Genomic DNA, 19,112 nt, shown 5'->3' with positions numbered 1-19,112 from the left:
TGCTTGTGTAACCGACCAATCAGTGATGCCAAATCTGATTTCCTCACAATGAGTGATTTTTTTTTTTCTTCCCACGGGCTTTCTGCAGAGTGACTTTTAAGTACAAGCTCAATATGCTTCCAGATTCTTATTTTGTTTGTTTTTCTGTTGCTGTCCAGGCACAGCCCAAGGTAAAGTTTTAGCATAACTATTATAATTTAGCATTATGTTATCAAAGTAAATCACCATTTTTTGCCAATGCATGCAGTGCACAGTTAAGTAGACATAAGTCTACTTTAAGAATGCTTTTCTGACAGGCTGAAATTAAATCACACCACCTAAACATCCGATAAACATTCTTTGAAAACTGGATGAACCAGAACTAGACAGAAACCACTAATCCTAACAGGTCCTTTCATCTGTTTAAATGGGATTGATGTGCCAAGGAAAAGACACTTCCCTTCTGAAATGATTCTGGCATTCAGAGCAAATGGTGAGGAGGAGGGATTACTCTCTGACACATTCCACTTCCCTGGGGAGATGGCTTTGTGACATTGTTTGTGATCTCAGTTGTCTGAGGAGTAGAGAGTCTGAGCGCAGAACAGGAACATCAAAGCCAGACAGCGCTTCGAGATTTGGATGAGGAATGGCGATCATACCTGAAATGCCTGTGATCACTTAGAATGTAGGGCAAATCACAGACATCTCACAACCATCTCAAGACTAAGAGCACACAGAGATTTTTAGGGGGGATACATTATATTACATTATTGTCATTACTGTCATTTAGTGACCTCCACAGATAACAATTTCTACGTGACCCATTTATACAGCTGGGTATTTACTGAGGCAATTCTGGGTGAGTAGCTTGCCCAAGAGTACAGCAGCAGTGCCCCAGTGGGAAACCTTTTGGCTACAAGCCCTGCTCCTTACCTCTATGCTACACTATCGCCCCCGAACCATATCAAGTGTAAGAGTGTGCAAAGAATAGATTTTTGGGGTGATTTTAATGCATAGAGGCTTCAATATCTTAAATATGAGCAGTCAGGTAATTGCAGGAGTGCATGATTACACAAGTCTTATCTTGTGTTCTTCTCAAAACAATGCTCTTGAGAAGCAAGATGCTGCCCACAATGCCTGTTCATAGCTCTGTAACTCCATAACAAATAAAAACATAAATTTCTTTTTGTATCCCAAACAAGGCAAAAAATGTTCACGCATTAAATGGAATTAGACACAATAATTGTAATGGATTGGTCTGATCTAAGTTTAATGAACTCCATCCCCATGCGCGCGCGCGCACACACACACACACACACACACACAGCATAAGGGTTATCAAACCACTGGGGGAGTGCAGAGAAGTTTTATCTTCCTTGAGTGCAAAGTGCCATTGACACATCAGCCGATTCCAATCAATCTCACAGCTTCAGTGGCACAGAACTCTTCCAGTGTCAGTCCAGTAACACTGTGTGTGCACTCAACACACTGCCTGCAGCTGCCCAGTGGATCTCAAACTGCGGCGTTCATTTACACTCACATTTAGCTGCTTAGCAGATGCTCTCAATCAGGGTAACTTGCATTGGTTGCGTTTGCCACATGTTGTCTCTACACAGCTGGAGATTCACTTGGCAATTCTGGGTTATGTGCATTGCCCAAGAGTACAGCAGCAGTGGCTCAGTGGGAAATAGACCTGGCAACCTTTGGGCTATGAGCCCTGCTCCTTAGCACTACACCACACTGCTGACCCTATTCTTAATCCTCCAGTTATTGGGGATATCTCCTAAGGATACTTGGGTGCACTTACAGAAATGGTGGAGGCCATACTACATTTTCATAACTTTAAGAACATTTATTATGTATAAAGCTTTCCTTGGATCTACTTGAGCTTAAGGGTAAATTAAGGGTAAATTTAAAAACGCACCTTTAAGAGTGCACTTACTGTAGATAACATGATTTAAACCTGCTGAAAGCAATCCCCACACAGTGTGGCTTCAAATGCTTCGCTTTATTCCAGTTAATTTGGTGAGCCAATTTTGTGATAATGCGCACCGGTAGGGGTATGCAGAACACTAGAAATCTGGATCAGGGTATGAAATCAAGGGGAATAAGAGTCAGAACCCCTGGAGTAACCAATCAAGGCCCTCCGACATCAAGACATCCCAGAGAACGATGAGGTGGTGCTACTACTGGGCCCCTCCATCAGCCATGCTTTGCTGTTACCCTGCCACCGCCCTCTGCAGGCCGGTGACTGTAATGCAAGCAAAACGCTCTTCTGTCTCAGAGGAGCAAACCTAACAGTGATACACGTGACACTGGTCCTGAGAGGCAGAAACTACTGGCCATGCAAGACAGAGCTCTGGCTCTCTTCCTCATTAAAAACTGGCCTTTGGGAACATGATTAAGTTCGGCCCCGTAACTGACACACAATTACACAAGCGGCGGGGAAACGGTCATTAGCGCTGATAAATTTCTTTCTCTTTTTTTCGTTTTGTTTTAATTTTAAACAGGATATTACTACGTTGACCTTTTACACCGATCAGCGAGATGGAGAATTCTGACATTGTTAAAATATCGTTGTCCTACAGAAACATGTCGTGGCTGCTACAGGAACACGCAGCTCTCTGACTTCTGTTCAGCGTGGCGTTAACGAAGACCGACGAGCCGCTGCAGCTTCTCGTTCCTGCGATCGCGAGGTGAGGCGCTACGCAGGGAGGAGACCCAATTACCCATCGCTCAGACTCTCAATTGTAAGATCACATATCGAAACCTTGGACTCCTAATGCAATCGCTCGTTAGTTCACAAAAACCACGGGATGAATCCAGAGTTTTGTACTTTATTCATCAATATTAATGAGGGAGAGACCATGAGCCCTAAGAAGAGATAATTAATTGGTTTAATTTTCCTGCCTGAAACAATGAGTTGATGCAGATAGTTTAGCAGTGAGTCCAAGCTATCCAATTTTCATTCTTGTCAAACTTTCGTACTTATGGTCAGGTTTAAAATCCGGGTTCACTGTTTGCTCCTGACAGACTGATTACCGTAACTGTACAGAATTCAAACACACAACCTACTTCATCAAATCGTGAACGACCATGTGTAGACTAGTTTTCATCCAAACCAGACTACCTTGTCTTAACTGGCTGAAAGTAGATCATTTGTCATGCACACCTAGTACACAGCATCTCCTGCAATGCAATGCAATAAAATGATTTAATACAGGGCACAAGGGTATATCTAAAATGCAAATAACACCAAACCATCTACAGTTTGGAGTAATTAATGTAATATAATTAATATTGTTTTGTTTTCTTCTTCTGAATGAGAGCCTACCTTGTATGCAGTCATGGGTTTACAGCCTGCCACACATATCAACCACATACATCAACATGTATTTTAGTTCAGTGGATAGGTTCATCTAATCATGTGTGTTCATTATCAGAAACTACATAAGAACCTGGCTGAAAAAGTTAGTGACTGTGGCAGTAATTTCAAATTGGATTCAGGCTATAAGGGTCCACATTCATAGCCTACCTAAGGCCACTATGCCATCCCCTACCCACCTCACTGGCTATAGAATGGAACTGCTATGATGAATAGATGCCATTATGTAATATCAAAATGTTATCTTTTCCATTATTTGGAAGGAGCCTCTCAGCCACCTGCTCTCGGGGTAAAGGATTACTTTACTTAGGTTTACTGTTTTTTTTAATTCCTTCTTGAAATCCACTATACTACATGTACAGAGCTTTGTGACAATCTTGATTGTGGGATAACATATTAAATTGGATTGATTTTTTGATCTGTTGAAAGACAGAGTGATGGCAATTGGAGAACTGCACTGTTGAATGAAAAAAGGTGAAAGTTCACACTCTGGTGCTGACTTCTGATTCTGAGGCAGACTGTGGATTTCTTTGTGTGAACAAGTTCTCAAAATCAGAGCTTGGATCCAAAACCTGCCAAAGCATGGAAAAACCTCAAAGACCGACATGTGATAACCCCAGGACTGAGGTCATGCACAAGTTTCATTACAGACACCTTCCAGGGCACGTAATCACAACAACAACCCGCCACAATGAGGGCATCAATCAGCACTGAAGAGAATCTCCAGACTTACAAGGCTAGCTCTCTATGCTGGAATGTAGTACAATAATCTACTTCCATGAGCAATGAGCTCTTTTTTGTGAGAGGCTGGGCATCAGGTCAGCTCCATGTTTGACTGACACAGAGCCACAGGAGAGGTTAGTCGCATCTACCTGATCTTCAGACAGTTGAGAGATGTGGTTCACAGCGGCGTAGGACTCAATCTTGGGGTTGAAATGGTTGATGATGGCCCTGCAATGAAAAGCAAAAAATCCCATGAAATCCAATCAAATGCAAAAGCCATTAAAATGCTCAACAGGCTGCAATAGTCACTTGGTGCATGCGTGTACGCACGCACGCACACAAACCCATTCTTACTCCCACTGAACAGACGCACCTGTATTCAGCTGTATTCAACAGCACTGAACAGTATTGGATTGCTTGGTTCTCTTGTCCTCTGTAACCACACTGTGCGTCCTTCTCCTAGCATGCTCCCGCTACCCCCCAACACCCAATATCCACCCCCATCCCTCAGTAATTACCACCATGCATTACCATCAATCAGCTGATTAACTAACAACAAACAACGCTCTCCTTAATACCATCAACCACTTTGTGACTTGGCACAAATCAATAGCTTGCAATTACTTTCTTTTAATGAGTTGTGGATGGACCCAGACCCCCCAACACACACACACACACACACACACACCCGTTTGTCTGTTTTAGCAGCACGGCATCTCCTTGCCTTTTTTGTAAGCCTGGCTACATTTACTGCCCACACTGTCCAATCAGGGGACATAAATCTGTAAGCTCCAGCCAATAAAATACCCCCGCTTTCAATCTCCATGCGTGAGCAGAATAATAAGTGGGTGCCCAGAGCCCCACTTTGCCCATCAGCCCCAGCAGGCACAAAACCCTCCCCTTCCACCCCACCACTCTCTCTGTCTCCCTGTGGATTAATGTCTTCTCAATCCACCAATTTACTGCCTGGCTTCTTCTTTTCAAACTTGGCAATGAAATGTTTCAATTTCATTTGCAGTCTTGACCAGCTGCTGCAACAGCAGTTGGGGGCAGGGTGCCATTTTTTAATACAAGTCTCATTATTGTTTTGTTTGTCTCTCAAATATCAGTGCAGATGCAATTCTTTCTGTATCAGGCATGACGGCAAGACTCATACCCCAAACACAGAGTGGCCCCCACTGCATTATACATGTGTTTCCCACCACTCTCCACACTCCATCAGCAGAGACACAAGAAAAGGATGAGTTCATCAGAAAAGCAAGGATATAATCATTTTAATTTTCTTTCTCATACGACTCCTCTTTGTCTAATTTGGTACACAAACTGCTCTGGGGCGGCAGTGTATCACAGTGCTAAGAAACAAGGTCTGTAACCAAAAGGTTGCTGGTTCGATTCCCTGCAGGAGAATACTCCATTTCCCTAAGTGAGAGCCAATGCCAAACATGGCTATTACATGTACTGTTCCACAGAACATCTCTATGTGACTAAGCTGTTGATCCTCTTACATCTTACATCTTTTCAAGTTTGCTCCCTAGATCTGCTCACATCTGTAAAAGCACTGTGTCTCTGACCACACCCAGCCACCCCCTCCTAAATGAGCGACACTTCCCGAATACACTACCTCTGGATATACGCTTTGCTCAAAGTCACCAGCCATCTATTCGACTTGAAATGCCAGTGTCTCTTTGTGTTTCTTCTGGCTCGGCTAAAATGTAGCTGAGGGTGAAGGTGCAGTTTCTGGGAGCACAGCAGGAAGGAACAAGACGCGGATCACAGTTCCATAACGTTGATGCACAGAAAACTACTTTATCTTTGTAAATATTACATGCATATCAATACACCCACAGAATGAAATCACAGTTCAGGCTCTGTCACAAGATTACTTTATCTTCATAAATATTTCATGCCATATATCAGGTATGAGATCCGAGGAAAAATCTGTCTGGCCCACGTAACCGGCGGGATCCCGCATTTTAAAGACCTGTTTTTCAGAGAGGTAATTGAGTCCCCACCTCCGACAATGTCGATGTAGTCTCACGGCAAGGCACCTAATGAATAATCATTAAACAATCACTCAATTTTACAACTCTGAAACGTTAAATTTGTCAAGGCCGACAATGCCATCACCGGGGTGATAAACAGTGTAGCATCACTTTGTTTTGTTTTCAGTTTACCTCCTCTGAACAGGTTCGACACTAAAAAATGAGGCAAACCAAACAAACCTGATTGTTTTTTACATTACAACCGATTTATAAAACTAAATCACCCCTCCTATAAGGACAGTCACAGAGTACATCAAATATGAACATTGAAAATTGACTTTTTTTGTCTATTAAAACAGCTTCTAGTGGAAAATCACATCTTCTGACTGCCTAGCAAAAGGTGATTTGTATTGCTTTTTACAAATGTTATCCACCAACATACAACAATCGAAACAATCTTTTGCTTTGTGGCAGAAAGACGTGACCTGTCACCACAAGGTCTTTTGTTGCTATCCCCAGAAGACTATTTCATATTTTTATAAAATTGGCCGGCAATGTATTGCTGTCCCAAAAGAACTGGCCTCATATCCTGGAGGCAGCAGGTTAAAAGGCAGACCTCTGCTGTTGCACCCCTGAGGAAGCTACCTCAATTGCTTTGCTAAATAAAGAGCTGTATAAAAGGACAACTTTAATATTTGTTTTTTTGTGCATCCATATGGTTCACAGTTATTTACAGGCAGCTTGAAAACTGCTAAAACTTCCATAAAGTGAGTCTCTAACTGCTGGCATGAGCTCTCCACATAGGTATTAACAGTGGCGGCCACTGCCTACTAACACAGACATGCAACTGTGGCTGGATGTTTTTTTCAGTTTTATATTTCTGAAAGTAATGCGATTAAAAAATGAACTCCTTTTTTTGCATAAATGTTTATTTCTGCGAGCCAAATGAAAACAGAAACATCCAAATTTTCCACTCAACGTTGGCCCAAATAAGTTCTGTTAAGAATTTATTAGGAAATTCTTTCCTACTCAATTTATCCAACAGTGCCAGCCAGAAGCAGATGGGCTCCCCCTCTGACCCCTGTTCTGCTCAAGGTTTCTTCCTATTAGTCAGGGAGTTGTTCCTTGCCACTGTCACTGGCTTGCTCTGAGGGGGTATCAGGCCTAGAATATCGATGTAAAGCTGCTTTGTGACAACTCATGTTGTAAAAAGCACTATATAAATAAAGATAAATTGAAATGAATTCAATTGAAATTTCGCCCAGCCCTCATTTGCCACATTCGGTGCTGTGTCTCAGAAGCAGGCTCAGAATGAATAGACTCTGCCTGCACCGAGATGTGCATGTAGGGTTTGCATGCATGACCAACACCCCATGCTACACTGATCTACAGCAGAGTCAGGGCTAGCCTAAACAACCATATAGCATAGGGTGCAAGAGATTGCGAAAGGGCATCTTATGACCAGACAAATATTAAATCCTGCTGAAGACCACAGCATGCAAGCTAGAGGCACAAAGCACTATTCATGATTAAGTTAATAAGAAGAGCTCGTTTCCCTGCTTTGTCAATGAACCAAACAAACGTATGATCCAGCTGTTTTATGTTTACATTTTCCCCCACACTCTCTCAGTGAGGTAGGCTGCCCCCAAAGACAAAACGCAGATAAATCTCCAAGGCTCTGGGCTTCCAAAAATGATTAAACATTCATACATCTGTGTGTATGGTCAAGTAAAGCAAGGTTTCCTGCCAGCAGCATCGGGAGACCCGATTTCTTTTGCCGGGTCAGTGCACAAAGGCAAGCTCGTTAGCATGGTGGCTGCACTTTGCTCACAGACGTGTTGGATGTTCGGTGAGCGGCCGCGCCCTCGGGTCTCTTTCCGAGAGAGCAGAGTAAACAATGGAGACAAAAGCGGCCGCTGCAGCAGCCCTCCTGACTGGCGCCACACGCACAGAAAGCTTACAGCCGTAAACAGGTGTTGTACAATACAACACAACGCTCAAGGTAGAGTAGCCCTGCAGACACTGCGGCCCTACAGGACTAGAGCAGGGTAGCCCTGCAGACACTGCGGCCCTACAGGACCAAGGTAGAGTAGCCCTGCAGACACTGCAGCCCCTCAGGACTAGAGCAGGGTAGCCCTGCAGACACTGCGGCCCTACAGGATCAAGGTAGAGTAGCCCTGTCGACACTGCGGCCCTGAAGGACTAAGACTGAGTAGTCCCTCCCACAGAGCTGCGTTCCTGCTCTCCTATTCAAAGCACACCCGAGTCCACACGGTAACCCTCAAAAAAGGCAGGCCAGTGAGGACAGTCAGACAGATGGAGTTTTACACCCACGGGACAGAACAGAGAGCTTTAGCTTTCAAGGCCAAGGAGCTCGCGACACAACCGAATGTGAGCACCCTTTATTTCAGGACCTCTAGCCGACCTCGGCTCCGCCCCTGATGTAAGGCGCCTCCATCTGGGTGAAGCACAACTGCCGTTTGGCACTGACCTGAGAAACCAGCAAAGATGGATGAGGTCAGAGATTTCAACAGTGCTTCCATCACTGTGTAAGAAAAAATGCAAAATCCAGCAGAAGAAGCTCTAAGAAGATGCCAGACTTTGCTTTACTGCTCCAGTTGAGACAGGGAACACACTGTGCTCCACCTCGTCTGGAGAGGAAGGAAAGAGACTGGTGTCTCTACGTCCTCTTGTGTCCTCTCCTCCCTAACTTCTTCCACAACCCCCCAAGGCACAGCATTATCTCCTTCTTTAATTAAGAAATCAGCGGCTACACACGCACTAATTCATCAATAACAGCAGCCCTAATTAACAACTAGGTCAAGCAATTAAGCAGTGATTTAACAGCCATTAAGATGCCAGCTGAAACAAGTGCTTCTGTGTGGCAAAACCCAGGTGGGCAGTAGAGCTGTCCTACAATTGATATACAGTGTGTATATATATATATATATATATATATATATAGTGATATATAAATGCAAAACATTCTCTAACCTGAATTTGTTGCTACCTTTAAGATGTGAGACTGTCATCTCCTTCACAGAGGACCAAAGAAAATGCTGGGCCACACCAGCCTCTCTTTCGTATTTTCTCTCTCGTTAAAATATACAGAGGTGCTTGACCAAGCTTCCAATGGGCTGCTTCATATCTAAGAGGTAAAACATCCCCTGGCTAAGTAAAGACAAGCTGCAATTCATACATTTTTTAAATATTTAAAAGCACTTTACCTCACTTCAACATTTAAACAAAGAGCATGAGAGGAAAAGTATTTTTACGCATTTAGATGTAAGAACAAATAAAGGAAAAGCCGCACCTGAAATAAACCAAAAACCATAGTGAGAGACAGAGAGGAATAGAGGGAGAAAGTGGGAGAGAAAGAAGGGCAGCAAGAGAAAGAGGGGGAGAAAGGAGGAGAGGAAGGAGGAGGCCCAGGTGGGACCGGACGTTGTGGCAGCTAAGCAAGTCAATCAAACTGAGGCTACAGACGGGAAAAAAACGGCTTTTTTTTTGCTTTCTTCTTCTCGCCAGACTTCCACTCGGCTACAGCGTGATTGTGAGGGATTAGCCTTCTCGGCGGAACGGGGGGGGGGGATGGGTTGGTGGGGTGTAATGATCGCAGACCGAATTAAAGACCAATGCCCCCAGTGTCCCCCCCGCCTCCAAGGGTCTCTGGACACTTGATTGCTTTCTCCGCTAATCCCCCCCACCCTCGCCACTCTATGCTGCTCTGTTCAAACTCAATGGCCAATCACATTTCTGTTCTGCAGGAACCCTGGCCGGCATCCAAGTCTCCAGCCAGCCTGAAAGGCCAGCCGCATTCACAAACGAACCTGACTAAAAGTCTGAAAAAAGCTAAAGGTGAGACAAATAAAAACCAAGAGAAAAGGAGTTGAGGTTAAAGGCACCTTAAAAAGGCTCAGAGGCACCACCAACTAAGCCAACTCTTACCCTGGGTTTCATTTCCCATAAAAGCTTTGGTGCTTTACAAAAATGTAATATTACAAATAAACATAATAAAAAATGACCACTTTTTAAAAAGTGAATTTTATGGATAAATACTATATTGTTACATATTTGTCTTCTAATAAATAAAATAATACTGTGCACACACATACTATCATATTACATTACTATCATTTAGCATATGCTGTTACCCAAAGCAATTTACATAGGTGACAGTTTTAACCATTCACACTGCTGAGGCGATTGTGGGTTAAGTACCTTGCCAAAGGATACAGCAGCAGTGCCCCAAGGGGGAATCGAACTGGCAACCTTTGAGTTATGAGCTCTGCTCCTTACCACTATGGCACACTGAGACACAATAGTCTTTCAACAATGCCAGCTAGAGATACATTCAGGCTTCATCAGACAGGTCAGTCATGTTCAGGTAGAACAACCCTGCTGAAACAGTAGGAAACCTGTACTGATTCCTGATCCTCCTCAGCTCACAGGGAGATCAATAGCTGTATATTAATGAAATAAATGAAAATGGAGCTGAAGGTGGTGAAAACCGCACCACCTCTAAATCATATCCCGAGCTCTTCAAAGCACCCCTCATGCCCCCCCCCCCCCAGATTTTAATTTGGGGGGAAATCAGACAGATCAATGAGATCCATTCAGTATAATCTCTGCGGCCCGCTGTCGGACCGGCACAGAGTATAATGAAACTTTAATGGGATCGGGAGCCTAAGTGACAATCGGGAAATGAGACGAGATAGGCAGCGTTAAATCGACAGTTCAGGTCTGCACCGTGTGCTGCTGTAGCCCCCCCCACCCCCGGCCCCAGCCCACACATCCCATCCCCCCTGTTGCTAACCTGTTAGGCAGTTCTGCCAACCCCCCCAAAGGGTGCGGAATTACAAAACACCTGCTCCTCCCATGACCTCGACTCATGGAAAATTTCTGTACATGGCAACGATAAAGCGCACATGGGCAATGGTGATGGTCTCACCCTGTGAAGAGTGAATGGATTTACTTGCTGAACTCCCAAAGAGCTGACAATCTCTGATAACCTCTGATACTGTGCAAAAACTGGACTGAACACTGAAGGAGACAGTCGAGCTGTAACATCTGCATTTACGTGTGTGTGTGTATGCCCGTGTGTGCATATGCCCATGTGTGAGCATGTGTGTGTGAGACACAGGTCTTACCTGACATTGACCAGCGCATGAGTGACTTTGCTGGCAGGCTCCTTCCACTGGCCGGCATTGGTGGAAACTCTGAGCACTGAAACACAAAAGACACTCAGTGTAATGCACCTGTAACACCAGTCAATGTTCACCCCTTCAAATACTGTTACAGACCCTGTAACACCAGCACACCCTGGCTCCTCAGTGCACTGTTACAGACATGTAACACCAACCCACCATGATTTCTTCACACGCTGTTACAGACCTGTAACACCAGTCAACCCTAACTCCACACAGTGTTACAGACCCATAACACCAGGCAAACCTAACTCCACACGCTGTTAAAGACCCATAACAGCAGCCAACCCTAACTCCACACACTGTTACAGAGCCATTACACCAGACAACCCTAACTCCATACTGTTACAGACCCATAACACCAGGGAAACCTAACTCCACGCACTGTTACAGACCCATAACAGCAGCCAACCCAAACTCCACACACTGCTACAGACCCATAACACCAGCCAACCCTAACACCACACACTGCTACAGACCCATAACACCAGCCAACCCTAACACCACACACTGTTACAGACCCGTCACACCAGCCAACCCTAACTCCACACTGTTACAGACCCGTAACACCAGCCAACCCTAACTCCACACTGTTACAGACCCGTAACACCAGCCAACCCTAACTCCACACACTGCTACAGACCCGTAACACCAGCCAACCCTAACTCCACACACTGCTACAGACCCGTAACACCAGCCAACCCTAACTCCACACTGTTACAGACCCGTAACACCAGCGAACCCTAACTCCACACTGTTACAGACCCATAACAGCAGCAGGCTCAGGTTCTCAGCACATTGTGCTTGTTGTTTGTTTTTGCAGGAGCGCTCCAGAGAGAGGACTCGGGGATTTGGGGAGGGCTTAATCGTTTTCAGCTGGAGGAAAGCTGGCTCGTTAGCGCAGCCCGATTAGCCTCTCCTCCCGAGGATATCCTGTCTCTTCTCCTCTCGCACGGACGGATGAACATCCTCTTCCAACACATAATGTTCTAACAAAGTTGCTGGGACGCTAAGGCAAGATTGTCGCTTTCAGGAAATGTCAGTTATTTTGGGAGAACCGTGTTTGTAGGCTGGGAAATCCTTGATGCCAAACAATCATGAACCTGATAAGCCTTTGCTCAACACTTTCCTTTTTCTCCAAATACCAAAAATGGCAAAAATGATTTGTTGTTCTCACCTCAGTTTCCTTATATCCATTTTGAACTTGGGCTGATTGCCCTAATCACACTACTGAGAAATACACTCACAGTGAGTCTTTTCAAAAAATAACAGAATATTTCAAAAGCATGACTACTTCAAACTTCATTGATCAATAATAAATAACACTGGTTACACTTAATGTTTGTAGATCTTTATCATCACTGATAATACTGACATCAAGCCATCATTATGTAGGCGTTTCAAGGTGGAAAACAAAATTCAGAGCATCAGTCTGTATTTGACTTCACTTAATGTTAATTTGGAGTAATGAACATCTTGAGAATAATTCAGTGCTATACACAAGTAATGCAAATAACTACTTGCTGATGAATTGCATGACAAAAAAGACAAATCTGTTGTTGATAGCACACCAAAAAGAAGGAACAGATCCTTAACGGCACACCCCTACACTTCCATGGATGTGGGGGCTGGGGACCCCTAACCAAAGCCTCTATCAACATACAGCCCAATACCGAAAAGAGGCACAGATCCCCCAAACCCCAATCCTCTTTACCCCTTCCCCTCTCCCATCCTCTCTCTGGCTGGCCTTCCTGGCCACTTTGCTGCATCTCATCCGGATAAAACAATTGTGCAGACTGTGCACAATAACCCGCCTCAATGCTGTACGAAGGGGGTCAGAGGGCTGGATCTCCTCCCGTGTTCATCAGGGAAAATGAGATAAAAGTTTGGTGTGGGGGGGTGGCTGGAAGAGTGAATTTGTCCTGCAGAAGGTCCCACACGCAAGCCCTCTGGTTACAGAAGCTGCCTGCTGGCACAGGGTTGTAAGAGAGATACACAGCCTCTTGGCAAAGCCCCCCCCCCCCCACACAAACACACACACACACACACACACACACACACACACTCCTGCACCTCTGGCCTATCTAAAGCCATTATATTCACCCAATTAAAAGCGCAAGCACAAAGCTGACTTGAATCTTAGGCCTTATAATTAAAAAGCTAGTATCTTCCAGCCATTGATTTTTTAAATGTTTATTATAATTTTAAACCCAACATGAACATAAAGCCAAGAGCGCTCCATTGATTTGCTTAGTGTTTCGGGGGGGGGGGGGGGGTGATGCCACAGAACGCAAAGAGGATTGAGGGAAAAAAATAATAAATAAATAAGAGAATCTTCACCAAATTAATGCGCTCAATAAACAAGGCCAGTTCATCACCATGGAAACCCAAAAAGCAGCCATCAAATTGGGTTTAAATGCTGAAACGGACAAGCGCACAGCTAGGACCCCGTGAGGCTTAGCATACAACAATGCACCTCGCTAACTTATTTTCACCGTGATACACTGTCAAAGCATGCACCGGATCACAATTCCCCCACCCCCAAACAAACAAACCTGCAGACATTGAGACACTTCTTTTTTTCCCCCTCATTCCATGGCGATCTTTCGCAAAGGGCACCGCGTTATTTAAATTAAAATTTGATTAGCTGATTGACTGTGGTGTAGCGTTTCAAGTACAATGAAATGGAGGCTCGGTGCGTTCAGAGCGGCGCTGCCCTTCCGGCCGGTTTCTCTCGTAAGCGTCTGTTACCGGCGCCTTTTCTCTCTCTTAATTAAAGGGAGAACCCAGAGGCGAGAGGCGAGCAGCTCGTATTTACGCGGGAATTAACGCACATTAAAAATGCAGGAGGACATAAACCTCCTTAATGACTGACTTACACACAGGCTGCGGATGAGCAGTTTAAGGAGTGCTACAAGACGGCTGGGATTTGTAATGATCCCTCCACTGCGGGTATCCACGGCGACGATTAAAGCGACAATAGGGCAGGTCGGGAGCAGGGATTACACGCACGCCGGAGGACCATAACCCTGGCACAACATGCACAGGGGACTGAGCCGCTGCGCAACACAGTCTGTTCTTAAAAAAAAAAAAAAAACAGCTTTTAGATAACCATGGTGTGACACCTCAGGCATTACAGAGGGTCTGGATTATGAAATAAGTGGAGATCTGAAAGTATGGGTAACCGGGGATGTTTTCACTTGAAGCCCAAAGATTTTATACATGATGCTTTTATATCTTATGTTCTTGAACTGATTTTTTACAGCCCTCACAGGTGACTGTGTTGCTCAGATATATGCATACCTGCGGGGGAGTTTAATATTAAAACTCATTTGCTCCTAATAATTCCCAGTGTTACCCCTTCTGGTTTGCTGCAGCTAGAGACTACAGAAGAGTCTGACATTAACTAGCTTTGCCTTAGTACCTGTCTTTAAGGAAGACGTCACAGACATCCTGTCCCGTTCCTGCCAATATGCTTTAGCATATATCATGTGTAGACTGTACCATGCATTGCGCACCAAGTATCGTTTAGAATGTACAGTTTTCTGGTTCTCTGCTTGTTTGTAAATGTCTGTATTTTTAACCACTGTCTTCTGTTCTTCTCGTATGCCTTTACTACGGTCTTTTTACATTTTCTTTGGAAGGAAATTATTGTGAGAAACAGAGCTGGTCCTCAGATGTCTTTCCTGGTTAAAGAACAATTAAGTAGGGGCTCCCGAGTGGCTCAGTCGGAAAAAGCACTCGCTCCGAGTGTAGAGTGAACGCTACGGCCCGGGTTCGATCCCGCCTGTGTCACTAGCCAACAGTAACTGGGAGCTCACAGGCGGAACACAATGGCTTCCTTCCGCCGGGGATAGGGCTGGGTATGTCAGCAGGGGCTTCGGTCCCATTAGCAACCGCGACCCCTGCTGGTCGATCGGGCGCCTGGTCCACGTGCCAAAGCTGCGTATGAAATGTCTTTCTCCGACTCATCTCTGCGCCAGCTTAGCTTGTGGACTGCAGTGCGAAAAAGAAGCAACGGCTGACATCACGTGTCTTGGAGGAGGGCACGTGCTTGTCCACGCCCTCCCGGATTGATAGTGGGGGTTGTGCAATGGGACCGAACATCGATGACAAATTGGGCATTCCAAAAATTCGGGGAATTGGCAATTCCAAATTGGAGAGAAAATGGAATACTTTTTTAAGTAAATACACAAGCAAACAAATATACAAAAAGTATAAGAAACATCATTTCTGAAAAGATTTGCATCCATGTGAGGTTAAAATTTAACTGCCTTCTAAAGGTACTGATCCTGGTGATCTCTATGGGCCCCACACCCCCACACCTTAACCTTTATGGGGGCTCCACTCACCCATGCAGTAGAGATTGTCAAAGACCTGGTGCATCCTGACGATCTCGTAGTAGAGCTCGTCGTAGCTGCTGGGCGTTGGCAGGAAGGTGTCCCCATATGTTATGAACATGTTAAACAAGTTCACCACCTGCAAGGGGCAAAAAAAATTACCTGGTTGAGGGATGCTAAACTCTTTCTGTACATAGTGTTAAATTGGCAGAGGTGTAATGGATTCCATAATAGCTTAATTAGACAGTTTGTTGACATTATTAAATCTCTGTGAATAATTTTCTTCTACCACAATTTAAAAGTACTGTCTGGCAATATGTTTCTTCAGTGAGGTACCCATTTGAAATCCTGTTTAAAGTGTTCGTAAAGACAAGGAAATCTGAATAGTTTCCGTATCTTGCAGCAAAGTCTCTAAATTCTCCCTCTGGTTTTTACAGTTTTAATCAGTTTCAGTATTCATGCATAAATACCAGGGCCACTATATCGATTTCAAACCTTCAGAGGGAGGGCCTGTTTCAGAGAAGAGTTAAGTATCTGACAGTTAAATGTTAAATATACAGAAAACAATCCGTGCATTGTTCCTCAAAGTCTACAAGGTCTATACGTACAACACACAGCAGAGGCTCCTGCTAGTGTGACCAGCAAAGTCTTACCATCAACGCCAACTGGAAGATGTTGTGTTTGGCCAGCAGGGTGGTCTCGTTGGACAAGAGGAACTTCAGGAGGTTAATGAGCGCTGTTGAGAAAAGGCACAAGCAGAAAATGCGGTTTGGTCCTCAGAGTTTATGTCTGGTTGCTATTCAGGGACTGCAGGAAAAGTTTTTTTTTTGCATCATTAATGTACAAGGTGCTTTTCTGTGGTTTTTCATCATCTCAAGAGTGAATCTTTTATATGACACCTTACTATATATATCAGTAATGTGCTCCACAGGGATGTTCCTCTGTCCTCCTCCCCCCCACACCAGTGTACAGTAGTTTGAACACATCTCATTAGTTGTAATACCATCACTGCCAGTGATTTTAAAGTGTAATTGCTCTCTCTCTGTTCCACCCACTCCGCGATGTGTCTGGTTTAACTGTCTGTGTGCAAGGCAAACTGCGGAGTGCTTAGTGAGCTCAATGTGAAAAAAAAACGACAGACTGATTGATAAACACACACACACACACACACACGCACACACACACACACACGCACACACACACAGATTTTCAGCTATTGGCAGAACCACGTGCCTGTTCCGCTCCTGTGAACCCCATTTGAAACCAGCAGACCTGAGAAATAAAGAGAAGCTGGCGCTCAGCATCATCCTATATATACTGCACCTCTATAATGACTTTCTATAACACCAGAATGCCTATATGGCTCACTTCTTCCCATTACGGACCACTATGGGATATCTCTTTTGGTACAGAACTACTACAATGCAGAACTTAACTGCTTTATGAACAGAACACAAGCAGCAAGCCAACAATGCAATTTACCTCAACAAGACACACTGTTCCCCCAAAAATATATTTGAGACTCTATCAAGGGAATGGAATGTCAAGTACTTACATATCTTTAGAGAGTGAAATAAAAAAAGACACAGTCAATCCAGGACAAGAAGAGTAGTGTACTATGCAATTCTTAACAAAGCCTGGTCTGAGAACAAGGCCTTGAGGGACATCATAACTCAGACTTCAAAAGTTAAAGATTCATGACAGAAGGAGGCACAGGATGGTTGACGGTGGACTTGGCCTTTTTTCACCCAGATAAGTCCAAACTGGGTTTCCACTATGGAACTTGACATGTAAATAAAATGTCAACATATTGTTCATGACTAAGCCCTGCCTTGCACCGAGACGTGTTGCTCCAGAGTGGCTTTAGGAGACCAGTAGTAACACGTTTTCAGCTGGAATCACACATGCAAGACGGTGGCATGTGCGATTCCAGCTGAAATTAACTGAACATTGAACATTTTGTCTGATTTGATTTTAACATTAATATCCAACTGAATGTGAATTAATTCCAATTTCAGACTCGGGCGAATAGTAAGCAATCCCATTCCTGGGATCTGCCATTGCTATGGACGTGAGAACATCTAAAACACATGAAGGCGATAAGAACCGATCTCAGCTCTACCTGCCACCTGATGTCCCCAACCAAACCACACAAAGCACTCCTCCGCATCATAATTTCAGACCACACAGCCTCTTTTTCCCAAGACAGAAAAGGCAAAGTCAACCCTCACAACAGCGAGGGAGAGAGAGACAAAATATTGACAGCCACCTGACATCCACCACCCTGCCTCCCTTATCAGACATTTGTGGTTGGGAGACGTGCCAGGTACTGTGAAAACAAACCTGGGCCCTATGGCCTGGGTTTGACACCGGTCATGTAATCCTCCAGGACCCCACAGCTCTGGAAAAAACTGCCTTGTTCCACCAGGGCTGGGGTGGGTCAGTCAACTAAGGTCTCTCACCTCTCTCACACACCCTGTGATTAGTCAGGCAACTGTGGGTTACTCGGATGATGTCAGCAGGAATACGGCTGATCCTCCAATGAGCACTCACCTCACTGTGGTGTGCTTGTAACGGCAACAGAACAGCTGTCATCTACATGCAAATGTTTCAAAGGGCTGCATTTCTCCTGCTTCAGCTCTCCTGCACTCCTGCAGTGGTTGTCATGGTGAAACAACCCTCCCGTAACATATAACTGGCAATTCCAAAAAACAGTTGCATAAAGCGATAAAAGGCGATGCTGCTGGCGCACAAAGTTACAGCCATTGGTTGGTTCCTTGAGTCAGAGGGATGGGCGGTAGGGTTTTCTTTTTTTGAGGTGGGGCAAAAAAATTGGAAACCAGAACAAGCTACAGGGGCCAGAGGTGCAGCAGACATGGGTGAGGAGCAGCTGTTCCCCTCAAAAAGCCCATTGTCCTTCTCCCCATTGTGCTACCGGCACCAGCAGAGACGCCATGCCAAACAGCCATTCATTATTCATGCACCTCCCAGCCCGTCCAATTTTAACTTTGGAACAATGCGGTCTGACAGAGAGAAGTGAAAATTGCAATTGGGGGGAAAAAAAATTGTATAAAAAAAGACAACAAAAGGCAGGGCTTAGCAACACATGCTACCACTTCGGGCCCACGCCAGCCCGGCAGTGAGGATATCATGAACACCTTGTTAAGTTATTATGGTGCCTCCTGGCTAGAAATGAGTAAGTGAACCCCAGACGACACTGTATTACAAAATATGAACACACACTAATACACAGCAAAGCTAGAGTCATACACCTAAGCCCCGTTTCGGCCCTGGATATTTGAAGGGTGTCCAGGAAAAAAAATTGTTTTTTCTTTTCCCAGATAATCGAGGTTTCGTGTAACCTCAGGACTAATTCTACCCTGCAAAGACTGAGGGTCATCACATATTTTTGTCTGTGCCTTACAGGGCAGTAATGGAATAACTACCATAAAAGAATGAGTTTCACAAGTCTTTTCATGTCAAAATAGCGTTTAGA

At 44.6% G+C, this 19,112-nt stretch overlaps 1 protein-coding gene across 1 annotated transcript in view; it reads right to left on the bottom strand.

Moving 5' to 3' along the window:
* The window catches only part of armh3 (armadillo like helical domain containing 3), a 56,541-nt gene that overhangs the window by 11,075 nt on the left and 26,354 nt on the right, over positions 1-19,112 (bottom strand). Inside the window, exons 21-24 of the mRNA XM_036551124.1 lie at positions 16,270-16,352; positions 15,629-15,755; positions 11,220-11,295; positions 4,237-4,315 (exon numbers count right to left, since the gene is read on the bottom strand). Coding sequence (XP_036407017.1) covers positions 4,237-4,315; positions 11,220-11,295; positions 15,629-15,755; positions 16,270-16,352 — 365 coding nt within the window. The remainder of the gene's footprint in view (positions 1-4,236; positions 4,316-11,219; positions 11,296-15,628; positions 15,756-16,269; positions 16,353-19,112) is intronic.

This window comes from Megalops cyprinoides, chromosome 1 (assembly GCF_013368585.1).
Source record: "Megalops cyprinoides isolate fMegCyp1 chromosome 1, fMegCyp1.pri, whole genome shotgun sequence".
Classification (NCBI taxonomy): Eukaryota; Metazoa; Chordata; class Actinopteri; order Elopiformes; family Megalopidae; genus Megalops; species Megalops cyprinoides.
This window is presented reverse-complemented; position numbering and strand designations above follow the sequence as displayed.